At 38.5% G+C, this 18,810-nt stretch overlaps 1 protein-coding gene across 1 annotated transcript in view; it reads left to right on the top strand.

Moving 5' to 3' along the window:
* The first annotated feature begins 1,359 nt into the window (after positions 1-1,359).
* The window catches only part of LOC134539717 (alcohol dehydrogenase class-3), a 21,478-nt gene continuing 4,027 nt past the window's right edge, over positions 1,360-18,810 (top strand). The window contains exons 1-7 of the mRNA XM_063381953.1: positions 1,360-1,559; positions 4,886-5,129; positions 7,797-7,894; positions 9,129-9,251; positions 10,591-10,807; positions 12,321-12,587; positions 17,535-17,673. Coding sequence (XP_063238023.1) covers positions 1,542-1,559; positions 4,886-5,129; positions 7,797-7,894; positions 9,129-9,251; positions 10,591-10,807; positions 12,321-12,587; positions 17,535-17,673 — 1,106 coding nt within the window. The 5' untranslated portion in view covers positions 1,360-1,541. The remainder of the gene's footprint in view (positions 1,560-4,885; positions 5,130-7,796; positions 7,895-9,128; positions 9,252-10,590; positions 10,808-12,320; positions 12,588-17,534; positions 17,674-18,810) is intronic.

Raw genomic sequence — 18,810 nt, 5'->3', positions numbered from 1 at the left:
TTTTAAAAAATAAAAATTTGCATTTTGGAAGTTATTTTTTTCCTACAAAAGACACTACCTTGCGTAGGCCTATTACCCAAATATGGTTTAATAGAAATTGTTTCAGTAGTTTTTAAGTAATATTGGAACAGAAAAAGATAGATGTTAATTTGTTACTATTGTGTATCTGGAAAAATAAATAAAATCAAAATCTGACTATTATTATTTCCTGAAAATTTTTTTATGATTTTGTAAAATGGCATTGCGATATTTCAAGAAGCTTACAATATGAACAGTTTGTTTAAACAATATGCCTACAAATACTCTACCAGGTGAACCAATTGCAGTACTTTTTCAGGGCCTTTAAACAAAATATTTCAAGTTTAAATGTATATATGTTACCAAAATTAAACAAGTTTACAAAATAGATTTTTACTATTCGCAGGAATTTTGTTTTTTTATTTTTTTATTTTAGTAAGCTAAAACTTTTCAGAAATAATTTCTGCATGATTTAAATTTACAGTTCCCGACTATTTATATTTGAGATGTATCTTGAAGACAGAAGTGAAGCATGAAATAAAATACAAGTTCACAAGAGGCCATTGAGCAGGCGACACACGCCCTAGTGTCCACCCGGGCACCGGAAATTAAAATGTCATGACTTCCAGAAACTGTACTGTTTTGGCACTTCTTGTGACTGGTCCTTCAATTATGTTACTTACTTTTTCATTACTTTCAAGACCTATGAATTTCCAAAGTTGGTAGGGGGGAAAAAGTTAAGTAATAATGAAATAATTTAGAATGCAAATAAATTTTACATATGAGAACATAACCTAACATATAAATAGAGTTGAAAATTTTTATAAACAATTTTTAGTACCTACTATGTTTCACAAATAATTATTTTTAATTATATGTACCAGTATATAATATAAATTACTTAAGTATAAGGTTTAAAAAACCCACATATAATTTTTTTTTTAAGTATTAATTTTTGTCGCATGGTGTGGACGCATTGTACAAATTCCCAGTCATCATTATTCCATAACACACCTAAATAATATTTTTAAACGACTAATATCAGTGTATTATTGTTCCATTTTTGCAGACTACTGATGACAATTCCCCTATTGATTCATTAAAATAATCTAATTTTTCTCCTTGAATAATTCTGGTATATTGCCACCTTCTTGCACTAAAATATCTCATAATTTATGCTTTTAATTGAAATTATTTCCGATACTCGCATGTTACACTGGCCAGTAAAAATACTAATAATTTTTTCGATCCAAATGATAACGTAGATACTGACTTTACATTATTTACCATGCCATTTTCTCATACAATCTATGACAATTCATTAATCTCAGTGTTTAAGTACAATTTCGGAACTGGTTTATCGTAATATGCTTTTTGAATGAACTGTACATAATTATTCTATTAGTACCACGAGGAGGTTTGTTTGGTTCTCAGCGGTGAATAGTGGTTTTTAAAACCGGTGAACGCCCAGTCATCATTTTTCCTCAGGCAGGGTCTGCAGCTCGTAAGATTCGTTTTTCACAATGTCAACTGCAGGAAAGGTAATTGCATTACAATTAATTTTAAAAAGGTTGTATGCGCTATAACGCAGTTTTACGTCGTATGATTTTTTTTAAACCGGTAAGTGAAATATAAAGAAATTAATCAAGCACCCAATAAACAGGACTGAGAATATAGTCATGATGAGACATACCTTTATTATTTATAAATTTTGTGGTTGTTGCGGCTTTAATTAAATTAATTACGGTGAGGTCTAGCTTCGCTTGAGTGTTGACATAAGGTCGATCTTCGTTGTTTTATAGCTTTCTTATTCGACCTTATGATACTGACGAGGACGTCTAGAATAGTTTTTTTTTTTGTATTTGAGTTTAAAGCAATTAGAACTGCCTTTTAACTTAAAGAGAAATTTACTACTGTTTATGACATGTTTCTTGATTCTGTCTTTTGCAACAAATTCTTGTGATGTAACAATATGATAACACTGCATAGCACTCGGACAAAAAAATTTTTTTACATTCCGATTAACACTACATTAGAAGATTAAGTGTGTAGGACACACGTATCACCTGTTAATTCTTCAATTCTCTCCGTTTGGGTTTAATTAATAAATAAATGTATTTAATTTTTGCCCTAATTTATATTATCTGAGACAAGGTTAGTATTTGTGTCAGTTTTTACAGTATAACCTTGTTAAATCTGCTGCTTTGAATGCTAATCTCTGGATAATCTGAATAATTGCTAGTTGCACCATTCTGCCATTTGATTTGAGATCCAAAAATGGCCCTTGAGCAACCCTCGAAACTTTGCACCAACGCATGCTGGGCCCACATTCCAACTACATATTTACCGTTTTAATTTATTTTTTCCAAATTCTGCGGTTAACCTGAATTTTTGCTATCCAAGATCAGAGCCAGTTTCAATTGATTTGACTTAATGAGGGTGTACTGTATACCCTCTTTGCTGGATCAAATACATTCTCCTCTTCTCTGTAGTGAACCTTCGAGGTTCGGAGATATTACAAGTGTAATTTTCCGCCTGAGGTTTAGCTGAGAAAACACTAAAAAATAAGTGTGAAAACTTCTAATTGAACTTAAACAATTATTTAGCATCTTTGTACTCAATTTTGAAAGTTTTTATTGAAAGTTGCCTCCTTATATACAAGTCATTTAAATGTTGGCTATATGTACCTACTAGTTGGTTAAGAAAAAGTCAAGTTTGTAGTAGGTATTTTGTAGCCCTATTGATATTTATATCTTTGAATGTAAGTATTTGAGTTCTATTATTTTACATATTGAAAATCATTAATTTAATTTAAATTCTAAGCAGCTGCTGGAATCAATAAATTTAATGTTCAATAGTGGCAGACCTCTGCTTCTGACCAGAGCAAAGTTTGTTCGATTCTTAGCTATTGGCAAGGGGGAAACATAACATGCATTTAGTGGACCAGTTAATTTCGCCAGTTCTCAGTTTTCCTCACCAACATATTCCATAGTTGCTCCATCAAACTGTTTTATCACCTAATTACCAATAGTTATGAAAATAAATATGAATATTAAAGTACAACATGTACTGGAATCAGCGAACTTAACTTCAACTGGAGTTGGCTTATGTTAATTTTTTAGTCAATTTAAAATTTTTACTTTATTCTTACATAGTAATATGTGGCCATAAAATGTATTCCTTATAATGTAATTTAGCTTAAAAAATAATAGACATCAAAAGTGTGTTAATGCTGTCTTTGTAAAATCTTTTGAGAGATATTTGGAATGGTATAGCCATTTCCTGCAGCAGGTAGTTACTTCGCTCTGCCTCATGTTTTATTCATAAGTATCTGGTGTGGAGGTCAGCTGCTAATAGAGTCGAATAAAATATGTGTGGCATACGTATCGGGTGTGACCAGAATGCTAATGAGGTTTCTACACTGGAGTGCTTGGCGGTAAAAAAACTTGAGTCAACTGTCTACGTGTGATGTGCCACACAAACGTTTTTTAGCGACACATTCAGTTAGCTGTTGAAGGATGAATTTGGCAGTGACAATTAGAATTTTTCTCTTCTATTGTAATATTTGTCAAACCACCTTTCTGCTTTAAAAATGACCCAATCATTTTGTCTTAAATTATCTGTTGTTTAAAATGTTCCTTTCCATCTTAACTACACATTAAGCGCAGCAAGTTATCAAGTTATGAAGTTGTTATTATAAAGAATGCAAGTTTCTTTCCAACACAGAGGTTTAGTTTGTTATGTGAATTATAATATAACTTATGTGGTAGTGGTTAGATCACTCGCCTCCCATCTAGAGGTTCCGGGTTCGATACTTGGGGGGTCAAGCCTGGGGTAAGCAGTGGGTGCTCCAGTTTCCCCCACCAGTGCATTCTGTCTGCCACTCCGTCCACGTCACTTGAGCCCTTGACACATTTGTTCATTGTAACACTAGACCTTTGGTTCTCAAACTTTTTGGAGGTGGACCACGTACGAATGTCCGAGACATATGTTGTAATAATTAACACCTCATCTCAAGGCTTGTTTACAAACAGTAATGAGAGACTACAATGCTCTAATGAACTGAATTACTGTTTAAGCAAAACCTGTAAAGTCGTTCGAACAACACATAATAATAATGATGCGTTAACAAGAAGAGTGGTACATATGTAGTGAAAAAGTTTAATAGGTAAACTAGGTTTATTTTTACATCGGGACACGTATTTCTCTGGAACACCATAGGGTGCACCTGGAAATCTTGTGAGGCACATAAGGGATTGTCCATTAATCACGTGAGGCTCGAAAGGGAGGGGGAGGGTGTCGTGAAAAATCACAAAATATCACAAGGGGGAGGGGGGGTGTAGAGAGATATCACGTGTATTTATTTATTCGCGCGATTTCTACTAAACCGAAAAGCGACGCGTGACCTTGACTCGCCGTAGCCAGGCAACAATATCCCCGCCCGCCGCAACATGAATCACCCGGCTCGGCTTGCCAGTCGCTAGCAAGACTGTGATTTTGGTGCCGAATACATGCGTAAATCACATATATAAGCCTTTCCTTTATTATTTTTATGCCAGTGAGAATAAACCTGCAACCTTAATGTGTGTGTGGAGATTTTTATCACTGTGCTTAACTTTCCAGAATTAAATTAGATTATACCTATATTTAAAGATAATATTCTGAAAATTTTTAAAATATTTTGTGGCAAAAAAAAATACACATGATTTATTGGTTGGGGGGGGGGGGGGGGAAGTAAGTCTAAAACCTCACCACAAATCACTAGGGGGGAGGGTGGTTTAAAAATTTGCTAAAAAAACATCACGTGATTAATGGACGGCCCCTGAGAACCACTAGCCCTGTGCCTCAACTGCGCTGTGGCGCGCAGGTGATATCGTGCCGGGCGGCCGTCGCCTGGCGGGAGAAGCAGCCCCTGTCGCTGGAGACGGTGGAGGTGGCGCCCCCGAGGGCAGGCGAGGTGCGCGTGAAGATCCTGTCGACGGGCGTGTGCCACACAGACGCCTACACGCTTGACGGCCTGGACCCCGAGGGGGTGTTCCCCGTGGTGCTGGGCCACGAGGGGGGCGGGGTGGTGGAGAGCGTCGGCGAGGGAGTCACCTCCGTGCAGCCGGGTGCGTCCGTGAGCGCTCAGTTGCTTCCATAGTTCTGCTTAAAGGAATAAATCGTCGGCTTACTTCTAAAACCTCGTAACTCCATTTCAATAAATTTTACAGGAGAACTTATGAGTTTTTGGTGCACGGTTTCGACTGACAAAGATACGAGGTGTTATAATTTGTGAATAGAAAAGTGACTATGTAGAGTTGACTTACGAGATTTTATCAGCATATGCACTATGAAAAAAATTAAAAAAATACACCAAACACATCCGGAATGTAAAACTGGGAAAATCGGGACTTACGAGGTTTTAGAAGTAAGCCGACAAAATTATATACAGTAGAGTGGCTATTAACCGAGCTGCCTAGTGTGTCATTCTTGGCAAAGACTAATGAAGAGAGACCGGAAAAATTTGCGGGTTCATTTCGTGATACGCTAAAATTCAAATATTCACACCGTTGTGCTGCTTGTGCTATTGGTCCACTGTTAATACGTAGGACTCTTGGCCAATTAGAGACAATCAATAAAAAAAAAGTATCCAATCACAAGTTACCCGCTTGAGACGCCTCAAAATTCAGCACCCAATGAACAGGCGCCGTTTGTCCAAGTAGGCAGAGGATCATGGAGTCTATCTTGGAGGCCATTGAACTCGCGAATTTTTTCCAGTCTCTACTAATGAACCATTCCTAGAAAATGATCTGACTGTTGTTGGAGGCCTTAATAAAATTAACCTCAGTGATGAAATTAACAGGCTAAGCGAATCTGGAATTGACGTGGAAGAATTTACACTGAAGAAAAGTTTTAAAAATGTTACGCCCCCCCCCCTCCCCCCCCCCCCAAAAAAAAATTGTACCACTGGTACAACTGAAAACCAAGACTGTTTTCTTTCGTCATTTCTGTGTTATCCAAAATTTTGCATATCTGAGGTTGCCATTGTGCACGTTAACTCGGTTAATCGAGACACTTCTGTATATATATTTAAAGTTTTGTTCAAAAATATTATTACCTAATGGCTGCCATATTTTGGCAGATATCCATAATCATCCATATGACATTCACCTTTAGAATTCGCTACACTGGCTCCTAATTAGTATTAAACTGATAATGTTAATGGAGAATTAACTGTGATTCATAAAGTAAAGCGGTAAGTTCAGTGTGCGGTCTGTTAGTTTGTTTTACGAAACCCCATTGGAGATGTTACATCATTGTGTATCAGATAAGATATTTATTGTCAAGGGCAAAGGTCAGTTTTTCAAGAAGGGAAGTTGGGTCAAGGTTATTTGATAAAAATTATTTATAATTTTCAGATGTAAAAATTTCTGTTACTATGTGATATTTATGTGTAAAATATGTACTGAAACTAAACACAGAACGTTTGTTTTAATATGCATGATTTTTCTTTTTAGTTTTTAAAATTTGGTCTATTGATAGTTGTACATTATAATTATATTTGAAACAAATGCCTTTAATATTTTTTTTACATGACAAAACTGTGGTCATTTAAAATAAAATTATTTATATAAATATAATATTAGAAATAGTTCTGATAGACATGTTTACATTAATGTGACCCTGCTTATAACATCAATATATTGTAGAAAAAGAGAAAGGAATATTTATCTGTATATTTTTGAGTATATGGGTAATGTTAGTTACTGTTTGAAAGCCACAGAAATTCTTGCAGGAATCTTGTTTCACATTTGCTCTTGCCAAAGAGTTATCCCCCTCCATGTTCCCTGTAGCTGCAGTACAATAGACTGCCGCGGTACAGACTGCTGCGGTACAACAGACTGCTGCGGTACAGACTGACTGCTGCATAACAACAAACTGCCGCGGTACAGACTGCCGCTGTACTGACTGCTGCGGTACAGACTGACTGCTGCAGTACAACAGACTGCTGCGGTACAGACTGCCGCGGTACAGACTGACTGCTGTGGTACAGACTGACTGCCGCGGTACAGACTGACTGCTGTAGTACAACAGACTGCCGCGGTACAGACTGCCGCTGTACTGACTGCTGCGGTACAGACTGATGTGGTACAGACTGACTGCCGCGGTACAGACTGACTGCTGTAGTACAACAGACTGCCGCGGTACAGACTGCCGCTGTACTGACTGCTGCGGTACAGACTGATGTGGTACAGACTGACTGCTGCAGTACAACAGACTGCCGCGGTACAGACTGATGTGGTACAGACAGACTGCTGCAGTACAATGCTGCGGTACAGACTGACTGCTGCAGTACAACAGACTGCTGCAGTACAACAGACTGCTGCAGTACAACAGACTGCTGCAGTACAACAGACTGCTGCAGTACAACAGACTGCTGCAGTACAACAGACTGCTGCAGTACAACAGACTGCTGCAGTACAACAGACTGCTGTGATACAGACAGCCGCAGTACAGTCTGCCTCGGTACAGACCGCCACGGTACAGACTGACTGCTGCTGTACAGACTGACTGCCGCGGTACAGACTGACTGCCGCGGTACAGACTGACTGCCGCGGTACAAACTGACTGCCGCGGTACAGACTGACTGCCGCGGTACAGACTGACTGCCGCGGTACAGACTGACTGCCGCGGTACAGACTGACTGCCGCGGTACAGACTGACTGCTGCAGTACAACAGACTGCCGCGGTACAGACCACCGTGGTACAGACTGATGTGGTACAATGTTTGACAGGTGACCACGTGATCCCGCTGTACGTGCCGCAGTGTGGGGACTGCAAGTTCTGCAAGTCGCCCAAGACCAACCTCTGCAGCAAGATCCGTGCCACGCAGGTTGTTAGCACAGCCAATCAAGTATTTAACTCAGGACGTCCACGTTCTGAAAAGACGGGGAAATTTAAGCGAAGATGGATTTTGTCAGGGAATTCAATTGAAATCCTGGAAAAGTCTTTGAAAATCCCCGGTGATATTAATTTGAGGGGAGAATGGGATGCTCCGGTCTGCCATCACACAGACAGTGTTTAAGATAGTGTTTAAGTGCACATTAGAATTGTGTAGGTAAGGTTCTGTTTGAAATAAAGTAAAGTGGATAGAGAACTAGGCCGGTCACAGATATGGTGAAGGCTGGATTTTCTTCATTTATTTGGAAAATTGCAGAAATATGTCGCTTCAGAAACACTGCCTTTGTGATAAAATCAACTCTTTCAGGATAGCCTAATAACTTTGTATGCCATGCTGGAACTGAATGATAGCTGGTGTTAAAAAAAAAAAAAAAATAGACCATAGCAGTGCATTCTGTTGGCTTTTTGGTGAAACATATCGTGAGAAGATACTAAATGCTTAATTTTCCTTGCTGAAAAAAAATAATTTTTTTTAATAAAGTGAATTTTGGTGGTGTTGTTTCTTAAGTAACAATATGTAAATTTAACAAAAAAAAAAAAAAACTATTCGTGGAAATGTGAAATTTTGGTCAGGGAAAATAAGGGTAATTTTATTGCAGGCTTGTGTGGACGTCCTGCATTGAATGCAGTGACACTCGGTTGCTGCTACCATTTTATCATTTTCCTCAGTTCTTAAGTGTTACATGTGTGCTATGTCATGTGTGTGCCATGTCGTGAGAGTGCCATGTCGTGTGAGTGTGCCATGTCGTGTGTGTGTGCCATGTCGTGTGAGAGTGCCATGTCGTGTGTGTGCCATGTCGTGTGAGTGTGCCATGTCGTGAGAGTGCCATGTCGTGAGAGTGCCATGTCGTGTGAGTGCCATGTCGTGTGTGTGCCATGTCGTGTGAGTGTGCCATGTCGTGTGTGTGTGCCATGTCGTGTGTGTGTGCCATGTCGTGTGAGAGTGCCATGTCGTGAGAGTGCCATGTCGTGAGAGTGCCATGTCGTGTGAGTGCCATGTCGTGTGTGTGCCATGTCGTGTGAGTGTGCCATGTCGTGTGTGTGTGCCATGTCGTGTGTGTGTGCCATGTCGTGTGAGAGTGCCATGTCGTGTGTGTGCCATGTCGTGTGAGTGTGCCATGTCGTGAGAGTGCCATGTCGTGAGTGTGCTTGTTGTGCTGTGCCAGGGGAAGGGACTGATGCCCGACGGGACGACCAGGTTCACGTGCAAGGGCAAGCCGCTGTTCCACTTCATGGGCTGCTCCACCTTCAGCGAGTACACCGTCGTGGCCGAGATCTCCGTTACCAAGGTGGGTCCGTCGCAACTGACACGTCACACTTCGCAGTGGTCGGCCCGTGTGTTACGGTTCGCAGGTTCCACCCCCAGCATCCCGGCATGGCCGAGACTGCCTCGTAGTTGTTCAGAACCATCAGACCCCGCCTCTGTCTACCTCGTAGTCGTCATGCTGTAGTTTTTCCCTCAGTTTCCATATTTACTCGTGTACGATCCTTAGTGTTGATTAAATATTAACCTCATATAAAAAGAGAGTTGTAACAATGCACAGAACACATGTTCACAATTAATTCATAAAAAAAATTTTTTCTTCCCATGTGTAGGTACAATTAAAAATATTTCCTATCAGAAAAATTAAGTTCTATAAAAATAATAACCCTTCAATGGGGGGCTTTGCTTGCACAAGTTTTGAGACGTAATCTTATGTTTATATTGCAAGATTGTAAGAAAACTATGCAATCAAGTACTTGAATCCTTGAATAAAATTACAGATATAAAATAAAAAGGTTAAAAATTTTGTTTTTATTCATTAGATTGTACAAGGGTGTATGTTTGAATAATTTTATACCTATATGCCTACGTATTTATTTTTAGTTTTGATTTCATATACCATTTATTATTTCTCTTGTGTGTTCATTGTTCCAAGATATTTAACCTTAATAAAATATGAGAAGCATTTAATTTTATTAAGGGAGGAATTAAAAAAAAAAAAAAAAGCTGTAAAATGCATACTTCTTTCTAATATATGTAAAGTATTACAAATTGCACATTTGCAGTTTTATTGGATTTGATACTTTGCATAGCCTTAATTAAATCATCTCGGGGGTGGAATCTCACATGATATAGTGTAAATCCTAGTGAGAAAAAAAAAAAAATATATATATATAAATTAATTGTGATGCTGTTTTCTTATTTTTGCTGTCATATAATGTAAAAGACCAGCAGCAAACTGTGTAAATCAAAGGAAAGCGTGTAAGCAATTCCAATTGCACTTCCAAAATAGTGGGTGTTGGTGAAGATCACAGTCCGCACTCTTGATGATGATAATGCTAAGTGTGATACTTATGTATTTGCTAATATATATATATATATATATATATATATATATATATATATATATAATAGAGAGAGAGAGAGAGTCATTTTCTATCTTCTGTTGATGATGCAGTGTTAGTCATTGGTTCATTGTTCAGTGAAAGGTCTCTACTCCCGCACGCTCGGGACACAGCCGTGTTGGATTATCGAACGTCAACGTAGTTTCATCTGAAACAGGCATGTGAAGCAGCAGCATGTATAAACTCGTGGAGGGCTTGGACCGCCAGACGGTGGAGGCTGAGCGGTCGCTGTGCCGGCAGGTGGACCAGAGCGCGCCCCTGGACAAGGTGTGTCTGCTGGGCTGTGGCGTGCCCACCGGCTACGGCGCGGCCCTCAACACGGCCGGGGTGGAGCCGGGCTCCAACTGCGCCATCTGGGGGCTGGGGGCCGTGGGACTGGCCGTCGCCATGGGCTGCCGGGCTGCCGGCGCCAAGCGCATCATCGGCGTCGACCTCAACCCCGCCAAGTTCGAGATAGGTGTGTTGTAGCGCCCTGTACGCTACCCCCGCTCCAGTGTTCTGTGGTGTTACCCTGTTTTCATACGTTGACTGAGACGTTGGATATCTCGAGAGAGCTCGAATCTTGTCTCGACACTGTTGAAATCAGGTTACTTTTGAAAATGTTAAAATGTGGTGTAGGTTGTCATGAGTCGGTGAGTTTTCTCGAGGTAAATCATTTCCTCTCATCCATTAATCCCATCATTGGACTGTTGTCACCTCATCACACCTAACAGTCCCTAATTAAATCAGTCTCTAAGAAATTTTAAGCATTAATCCATTTATTCCTTCATATGGTTTTCACCGTGTGCACTGGGTGAATTTCAGAATTGCTTTTACTTGTTTCCATGTTTGTGCACCACTACATATACCAGCTACAGCTATAAATAATTCTCACTGGCAAAAATATATTTACCTAATATTACTTATGCTTTATATTTATATTTTAGCATGATAAACTAGAGGAAAGTGGTTAGTCAATAGAAGAATTTCTAGTTTTAAAAAATTAAAAGATTTGCTACTTTGCAATTAAAGCTGAATTAAATGTTGGAGAATGTAAATTTTTTTACCATTGGCATTGATATGGTGACTGAAATAACTTTTCGCTCCCTGAAATAATTGTATTGGAATAGTTAGTATTTAGGCATGCAAATTCAGCATCGGTTGAATCATTGTACGGTTGGTGCTGGCTTGCGGTGACTGAGGTATGATGGTAGACCACAATTGGACATGCCCAGGAACGAAGTGGATGTAGTAACTACTCATTGGCTCTGTGAGTTGATAAATTAAGTACGTAAAACCAATTTTGATTAGTGATATTTATTTGTTTAGTCGCCAGTGGAATGTAACAATGTGTGTAGTTCTATAATTTAACAAATGCAGATATAAATTGTGCTAGTAACCAAGGCACAAGGTAGTGTCAATTTTTTTCATTTAGGAGAAATTTGGGAGCAGGAAATGTGCATTTTAAAATTTGAGTCTAGTTCGAAATATTGCTTCAAGTTATTGGTATAGTTAACGAGTGAATTAATACGTGCTTTAATATTGTTTTCGTCAGTGATAAATAGAGACCTGCAAATTTCGCGCATTCATTCGGTGATAGGCTAGAATTCAAACACATATACCTCTTAGCTCTTAGATAATTTTTCTATTGGCTTACTGTTCATCTGGACGAATCTCAACCAGTTATAAACCCTCAACCAAAGGAGGATCGAATCACAGATAACCCAGCTGAGACGACTTACAAGTCGGCAGCCAATGAACTTGCGTTATTTGCCCGAGTGTACAGGGGTATGTGCAGTCTATCCTGAAGGCCATCGAAACCGCGAATTTTGCAGGTCTCTAGCGATAAAGTGTATTTTATTAGACAGTTGAAAATAAGAGATCACTTTCTGTTGGAAAATTACTGCTGTGTGTTCTAAACAATCTGAAGCATGCGTGTGTAAACATTTAGAGGTTGTGGTTGAGATACTCTGTGTGTCTGCCGGCTCCAGCGAGGAAGTTCGGCTGCAACGAGTTTGTGAACCCGCTGGACCACGACAAGCCGGTCCAGGAGGTGCTGGTGGACCTGACGGACGGCGGGCTGGACTACACGTTCGAGTGCGTGGGCAACGTGAAGACGATGCGCGCGGCGCTGGAGGCGTGCCACAAGGGCTGGGGCGTGTCGGTGATCGTGGGCGTGGCGGGCGCCGGCCAGGAGATCAGCACGCGCCCCTTCCAGCTGGTCACCGGCCGCACCTGGAAGGGCACTGCCTTCGGAGGTGAGCGTCGCTACTGTTGTCTGCCAATGTTCGATAAACTACATTAAAAATAACTAATTATGGCTAGGGACCGGAAAAAATTCGCGGGTTCAATGACCTGTAGGATGAATTCCATAGTTGTACGTACTCTCGGTCAAATTTCACCCACCCATCGGCTGCTGTCTTGTGAGACGCCCCAACGTAGCAGCAGCCTGTGATTCGTATAAAGCGTTGGTTGGGGTGTTTCTCGTCGGCCCAGAGTCATCCAGGTGAGTTGTGAGCCAATAGCAGAGGCAGCACCGAGGTATAACTATTTGTATTTTAGCCTATCGCGAAATGAATTTGCGAATTTTTCCCGGTCCCTAATTATGGCTCATTATGAAAATTGATACCTGTCTTTGTGTTATAGGGGAGTTTTCATTGAGAAGAGTTTGTTACATAGAGGTGAAAATACCTTGTGTCGGATACATTATTGACTCAGACTTAACAAAGATCGTTATGAAGAGCTTCACCGTCTAGAGGTTTTACGGTATTTAGATTGAGATATTTTAATGATTGAACCTAGTGTTATCTTTAATAAAGACTAGCTAATACGTGACCTGCTTTGCAATGCCTCATTCAATTTTTTTTTTTTAAATTTGTTTGAAGTAGATATACACATACAAAGCATCTCTCTGTTTTATCTTTATATTTATATCTGTATCTGTCTCTCTCTCTCTGTAATATATCTCCTTCATCTATCTCTAGTGCATTCTCTAGCCTCTTCCTATCTCTATGTTAACTCTCTATTGCTTTTATATTTAATTCACTTCTGTCATGTGTGCGAAAACACACAAACTGCTGATAAACTATATGAAATACACACATTTGTTTAAACTATTCACACGTCTACTATTGTAAAATGGTTGTACTAACTCAGAAACCTTTGCAGTCATATGGTACACACAAACAAATATTCATTTTTTATATATATATATATATATATATATATTAGCCTTTATACAGCTATGGTTATTTTTTGCTATCCAATTGCTAACCAGTTGACTTAATGTTCATAAAATTTCATAAAGTTTGAAGTTTTTTAATGTATAAAATATTAACGCCTATAAATTCAATTAAATATTTTAATTACCAGCATTTTATTTGTTATGGTAGTACATTCTGTCGGGAAAATAAAAACTAGGATCATAATGTAAGTACCTGGCATTACCCAGGTTTCATTTAGAGTGGAGGGGTTTGAGGTAGTTTTTATCCCTTTGAAATCTAAGGTCAACTGGCTTTCCTTTTGTTTCGAAGGTAAAAGTGTGCCAAAATTTCTTGTAGCAGTACATTTGTGTCAAAAACAAACAAATCCTCAAAATGCTTAATTATGTAATTATGTTTGTGTGTTTATTTGTGAGGAAATTTTATGTACAAAGTCATTTTCTGCCAGGTTGGCAGTGCCTTCAGCAAAAAACTTTGTGTTTGACTGCTAATTGTGACTCAGGGAGTTGGGTGAAGGCTAGTAGAATAGAGGACATGAGGTTATGGTTCACAGTCATTGTTAATACAGAGTTAAGAATCCCAGCCTGCTTCCTGCGATTGTGCCTGTCGATCCATTGTGTTATAATGGTCAGTACGTTCAGCATGGTAATTAATGGGCGAGTGTAGAACCAAGGCTGGAGGAATTGGTGGCTTTCGTTGTTTGTTTGAAGCATTACTAACACCACATTATGAGGATTCTGTTCGTGTTTATTCTAGTGATAATTGTGCTGTTGATTTTGCATTATCGTGCATACATTTTATGATCACTACTTGGGAATGTAAGTGAGGCTAATATTAGTGCATGGATTTATTTTTAGATTAAATTTTTTTCTTCTTCTGAATTATTGCAAAGTATCCAGCAAAAAAAATATATTTCATAATTTTGTTAGTGCTTTAAGTGTGTAATACAATAATTTTTATTTTGAATTAGGTAAAAAAAACACATATAACTCAGTATACGTAAATTCAAATTTCAACCCATTAGTATATTACAAGGGGTAAAACGGCAAAGAGAAAAAAAGAGAGAAAGAAGACAATTTTCTAGATAAATATGACTTAACAAAATTATTATTTCAAAATAACTGCCTAGGATATCAATTATTTATCAATAATGATTAATTAACAATAAATATTACTCACTGTTGAAATAATCACACCATAAAGAAAATTTGTGTAGTAAATATCAAAGCTAGGATTGATTATAAGTTTTTAATTTAATTTTATATTATATATAGCAATATAGGTTACATGTGATTGAGCATTCAAATCTTCTTATCCATTGAGTTCAGATTCTGTCACTAGGCTATATAGTTGTACTGCAATACTTTTATAGGCATTTATAATTTTCTGCCATCGAATAAATAACATGTCCGCCGCTCCGAGATGAGATAACTAATCGGCATGGACCTAGCTCAATGTAATTCTTTATATTATAATCATATTGCCCAATGTGAAAATAAATATACATGCACAGGATTTGTTAAAACCTTTTTTTTTTTAGACTAGCATGTTATTAGTTGGACTTCACATATTTACATGCTTATGGGCTCATGATTATAATACAATGCAGGATTTAGTTAATCAAAAAATAATTTATATCAAATAGTTGCCCTGTCAGACTAAAGCATACTTAGCATTGTGGTAAAATGTTGATTGTGCTGCTGACAAAATGATTCTTGGCAGCGATTAGTGAGTGGCGTGATGTCTTGTGTTGGGGACAGGTCTTCAGCTCCCCTGGCGACATGATTTTATTTTGTGCCCAACTGTGAAGCAACTCTGCAGCGGTAGAAACAAATGATCGCGGGATGTGTTCTCTGTGCCAGGTGATAGCTCGCGGGCGGCAAGACCTGCGGACGGCAGAGTAACTGCTGCCGGGTGAACGTGGAATTTTATTCTAAATGGCGTGACCCACATATTTAAAATAAAGAACAAAATATTTGCAAGAAGAGGTAATTTTAATTGGGTCTACTGATGGTGTAGTTGATTGTCAGTAGTTAATCATTGATGGGAAGCACATACGTGGGCATTGTAGAAAAAAAACTTAGAAACGCGTAGATCATTATAACTCGCAGCGCAAGTGTAGTGGTAATTTTTAGTGGTGCACCGATGCGGATACCGATGAATCGTAATTGGCGATTATGGTTACTTACAAATTAATCGTAATCGGCGATTATCTTAACGATTACTTTGCCGATTATTTACGTCCCGGCGTAATTAAGTAGGTTTTTACCGTGTAATATTTTGTTACACATTTTAGGACGAAATACGGTAATATTTGTTTATATTACAAAATTCATCTAACTGCGACATATCATAATTACAGATATTTCGTTAAGTTTAATAAATCTCATTGCCTCAACCAATAAAAAATGCATTTTTCCTACACGTTTATTTACGTTTCGTCTTTTGTTTAGTGGCCTTGTACATTACGTATAGCCAGAGAAGTAAAATAGATGGCACGCAATCAAAATACCACAAACAGTTGCAGTGGATTCTATGACAATCGATCTTTTCGAGTCGTAGTAGCGGTTCAAAATCGTGGTCCCGATACCTTCTAGTTTTTATCACTGCGTTTTACAAACTCGTTATGGGCGTCTTTGGTAACATTATCCGTTTGTTATTTGTATGTGACGTGAAAAGTGAAAAAGTATTTATAATTTTATATATTCAGTCAACATAAATAAAATCACATGTGCTAGAATTGGTTTTTAGTAATTTTTATATAATTATAGTGAGATGGCGAGTAGGGAGAAAAAAAAAAGTGAAGTGTGGAAACATTTTTCTATAAACTCAAGTGAACAAAATAAATCAGCATGTTTACATTGTTAAACGGTAATTTCTTGATGCAACCTTATGTGATAGTCGATAATAATTTTAGTTTTCCGCAACAAAAACTTACCCATTGTAAATTACAATTATTAGACTGTAGTTCAAGTTGTTTAGAATAACAAATATTTAAATAGAAGTTAATTTAATTTCCCCTTTCAATGACTTAATATTATATTTTATATATATTTATACTGTTATTATAACTGTATTCTCAATTTTACCTTTTCTTGTTATTAAATTCACATGGGAATAAAAAATTTTGTGTGCGTTATTACACTTGAAAAAATTTCTTCATTATAATCGGTAACTGAATCGGTATCTGCCGATTATTGCTCTCATAATCGGTAATCGAATCGGTAATCGGTAAAGTCATATCGGTGCACCACTAGTAATTTTGTTACCAGCATGCGTGGTTTTACTGGTGTGATGATTGAGAAGTAGGCGGCTTGGTAACAGCTTGTTGAAGGTTTTCGAGGAATGTTGTAGTGCGGTCGGGTGCTTGCCTTTGTGAAGCACGTTCAAGTTTCAGTTGTGTTACAACGTAAGAATGGCATTAGGTATACCTGAAACATGATTTGAATTCTCTCGTGTAGTACAACCGTTAGATTTTTTTTAAAAAATATAATTTACAAGTGACCTTCTGACATTTCATTCCCAACTGCACTTGCCGTGAACTGTGTACGGTTGCGGGCAGCAGGGCTGGTGCAAGGTAAATTGGCGCCCTAGGCGAAAAACCCCAAAAAAAATTTTCCTTGCCTCAAAATGCATCACGTAAGCCTAAGATTTAGTCAACAATCAAATGTAAGCAGGCTTGTGTTTTTTTTTTACTTATTACAAATCATAAACAGGTCACCGTGGACTTTAAATAATTACTTATATCAATATAAGCATTCCAAACTGTTACAAAAATCCATTTTCATCTAGTTTCAATGATCGTTAAACATTATATCAGCTGTTATGTGTCGTGCTGCGCCGCCCCCGGCTACATGGCGCCCTGGGCGGTTGCCTGGTTCGCCTGTGTGGACGCGCCGGCCCTGACGGGCAGTGACGTTTCTCAAAGGTTGAATTCGGGAGTGTCTAGGTAAACCGCAACGTGACGAATGTCTGTGTGTGCAGGCTGGAAGAGCAGGGAGAGCGTGCCCAAGCTGGTGCAGGAGTACCTGCACAAGAAGCTGATGCTGGACGAGTTCGTGACGCACAGCCTGCCCTTCGAGAAGCTCAACGAGGCCTTCGAGCTGCTGCACGCCGGCAAGAGGTGAGCGTGACCCCGGCGACAATCATCCAGCAATATTCTGACCTGTTAAGGTTTTACCAAAGTACTGCATTTGATTTTCATTATAAAATCATAATAAACCTGAATTTATACTAGCCTGCACATTTGCTTGTATGTTTTTTAAGAGGTAAAAAAATTTATACGTACGTTAAGTGATTCATGCAATGGGGAATCTTGATACAAGGCAGCTTTTTGTACACACACCATTGCAGTTTTGCACTGTTTGTAATTAAAAAAAATTAAAGATAAAAATTCACAAAAAACAAGACTGAATCAGCTGATTTTGAACAAACGGAACCAATGAGACCAAACAAGCATATGGACAACGCAACGAAGGTAGCACGGACAAAAAATGCTTAACATATAAATATCATACAGCACAATAATTCCGGTTGACCAACTTTGTCATGGCAGTTTTTTTTATCCAAATTTTGACACCCTAAAATATGGGTGCGACGATTATGCGATAAAAGAGGGTAACAACATCGCATACAAACAAAGTGGGCTAACAACAACCAGACGGATTAAATAAGGCACACAACAAACCTGGACAGCGCAGCAAACATATAACCACAGCGATAAAGATACACAAGCACAATGGACAAAACAAGGACGATAACACTGACGAACACAAGATTTCCAATGAGAACAGTTGTGACATTTCGGGAACTAATATCTGTTCCCGTCATCAGATACAAACAGAATGATATTGGACACTGGAAAACCATGGGTTTATATATGTTGGAGCTCATCTCCTTGCATAGCCAATGGCAGGCGAGTGCTATCCTGATTGGTCGTGCACAAAAGGGGGTGATTTTATCGGCTGATGTATTGTTGTGAGGGATGTTGGTTAGCAAATGAATTGTGTAGTAAATTGGTTCCTTTTTTAATTAAAGGTATTCATATATTTTTTAATTCAATGCTTTGTAAGACTGATAATATTGCTAATGCTGACAATAAATGTTTATTGGGTGTTCCTCCAGTAGAGTGGTGCAGCATTGTCCCAGAGTATTCCTGGCTATTGTTCCAGGCATGTTCGGCAAGTCTAGATTTTTGAGTTTCACCCTTCTTTATGTTATTTTTGTGCTCCTTAATGTGTGTTGAAAGGGCACTGTCAGT

Source organism: Bacillus rossius, chromosome 15 (genome assembly GCF_032445375.1).
Source record: "Bacillus rossius redtenbacheri isolate Brsri chromosome 15, Brsri_v3, whole genome shotgun sequence".
Taxonomy (NCBI): domain Eukaryota; kingdom Metazoa; phylum Arthropoda; class Insecta; order Phasmatodea; family Bacillidae; genus Bacillus; species Bacillus rossius.
This window is presented reverse-complemented; position numbering and strand designations above follow the sequence as displayed.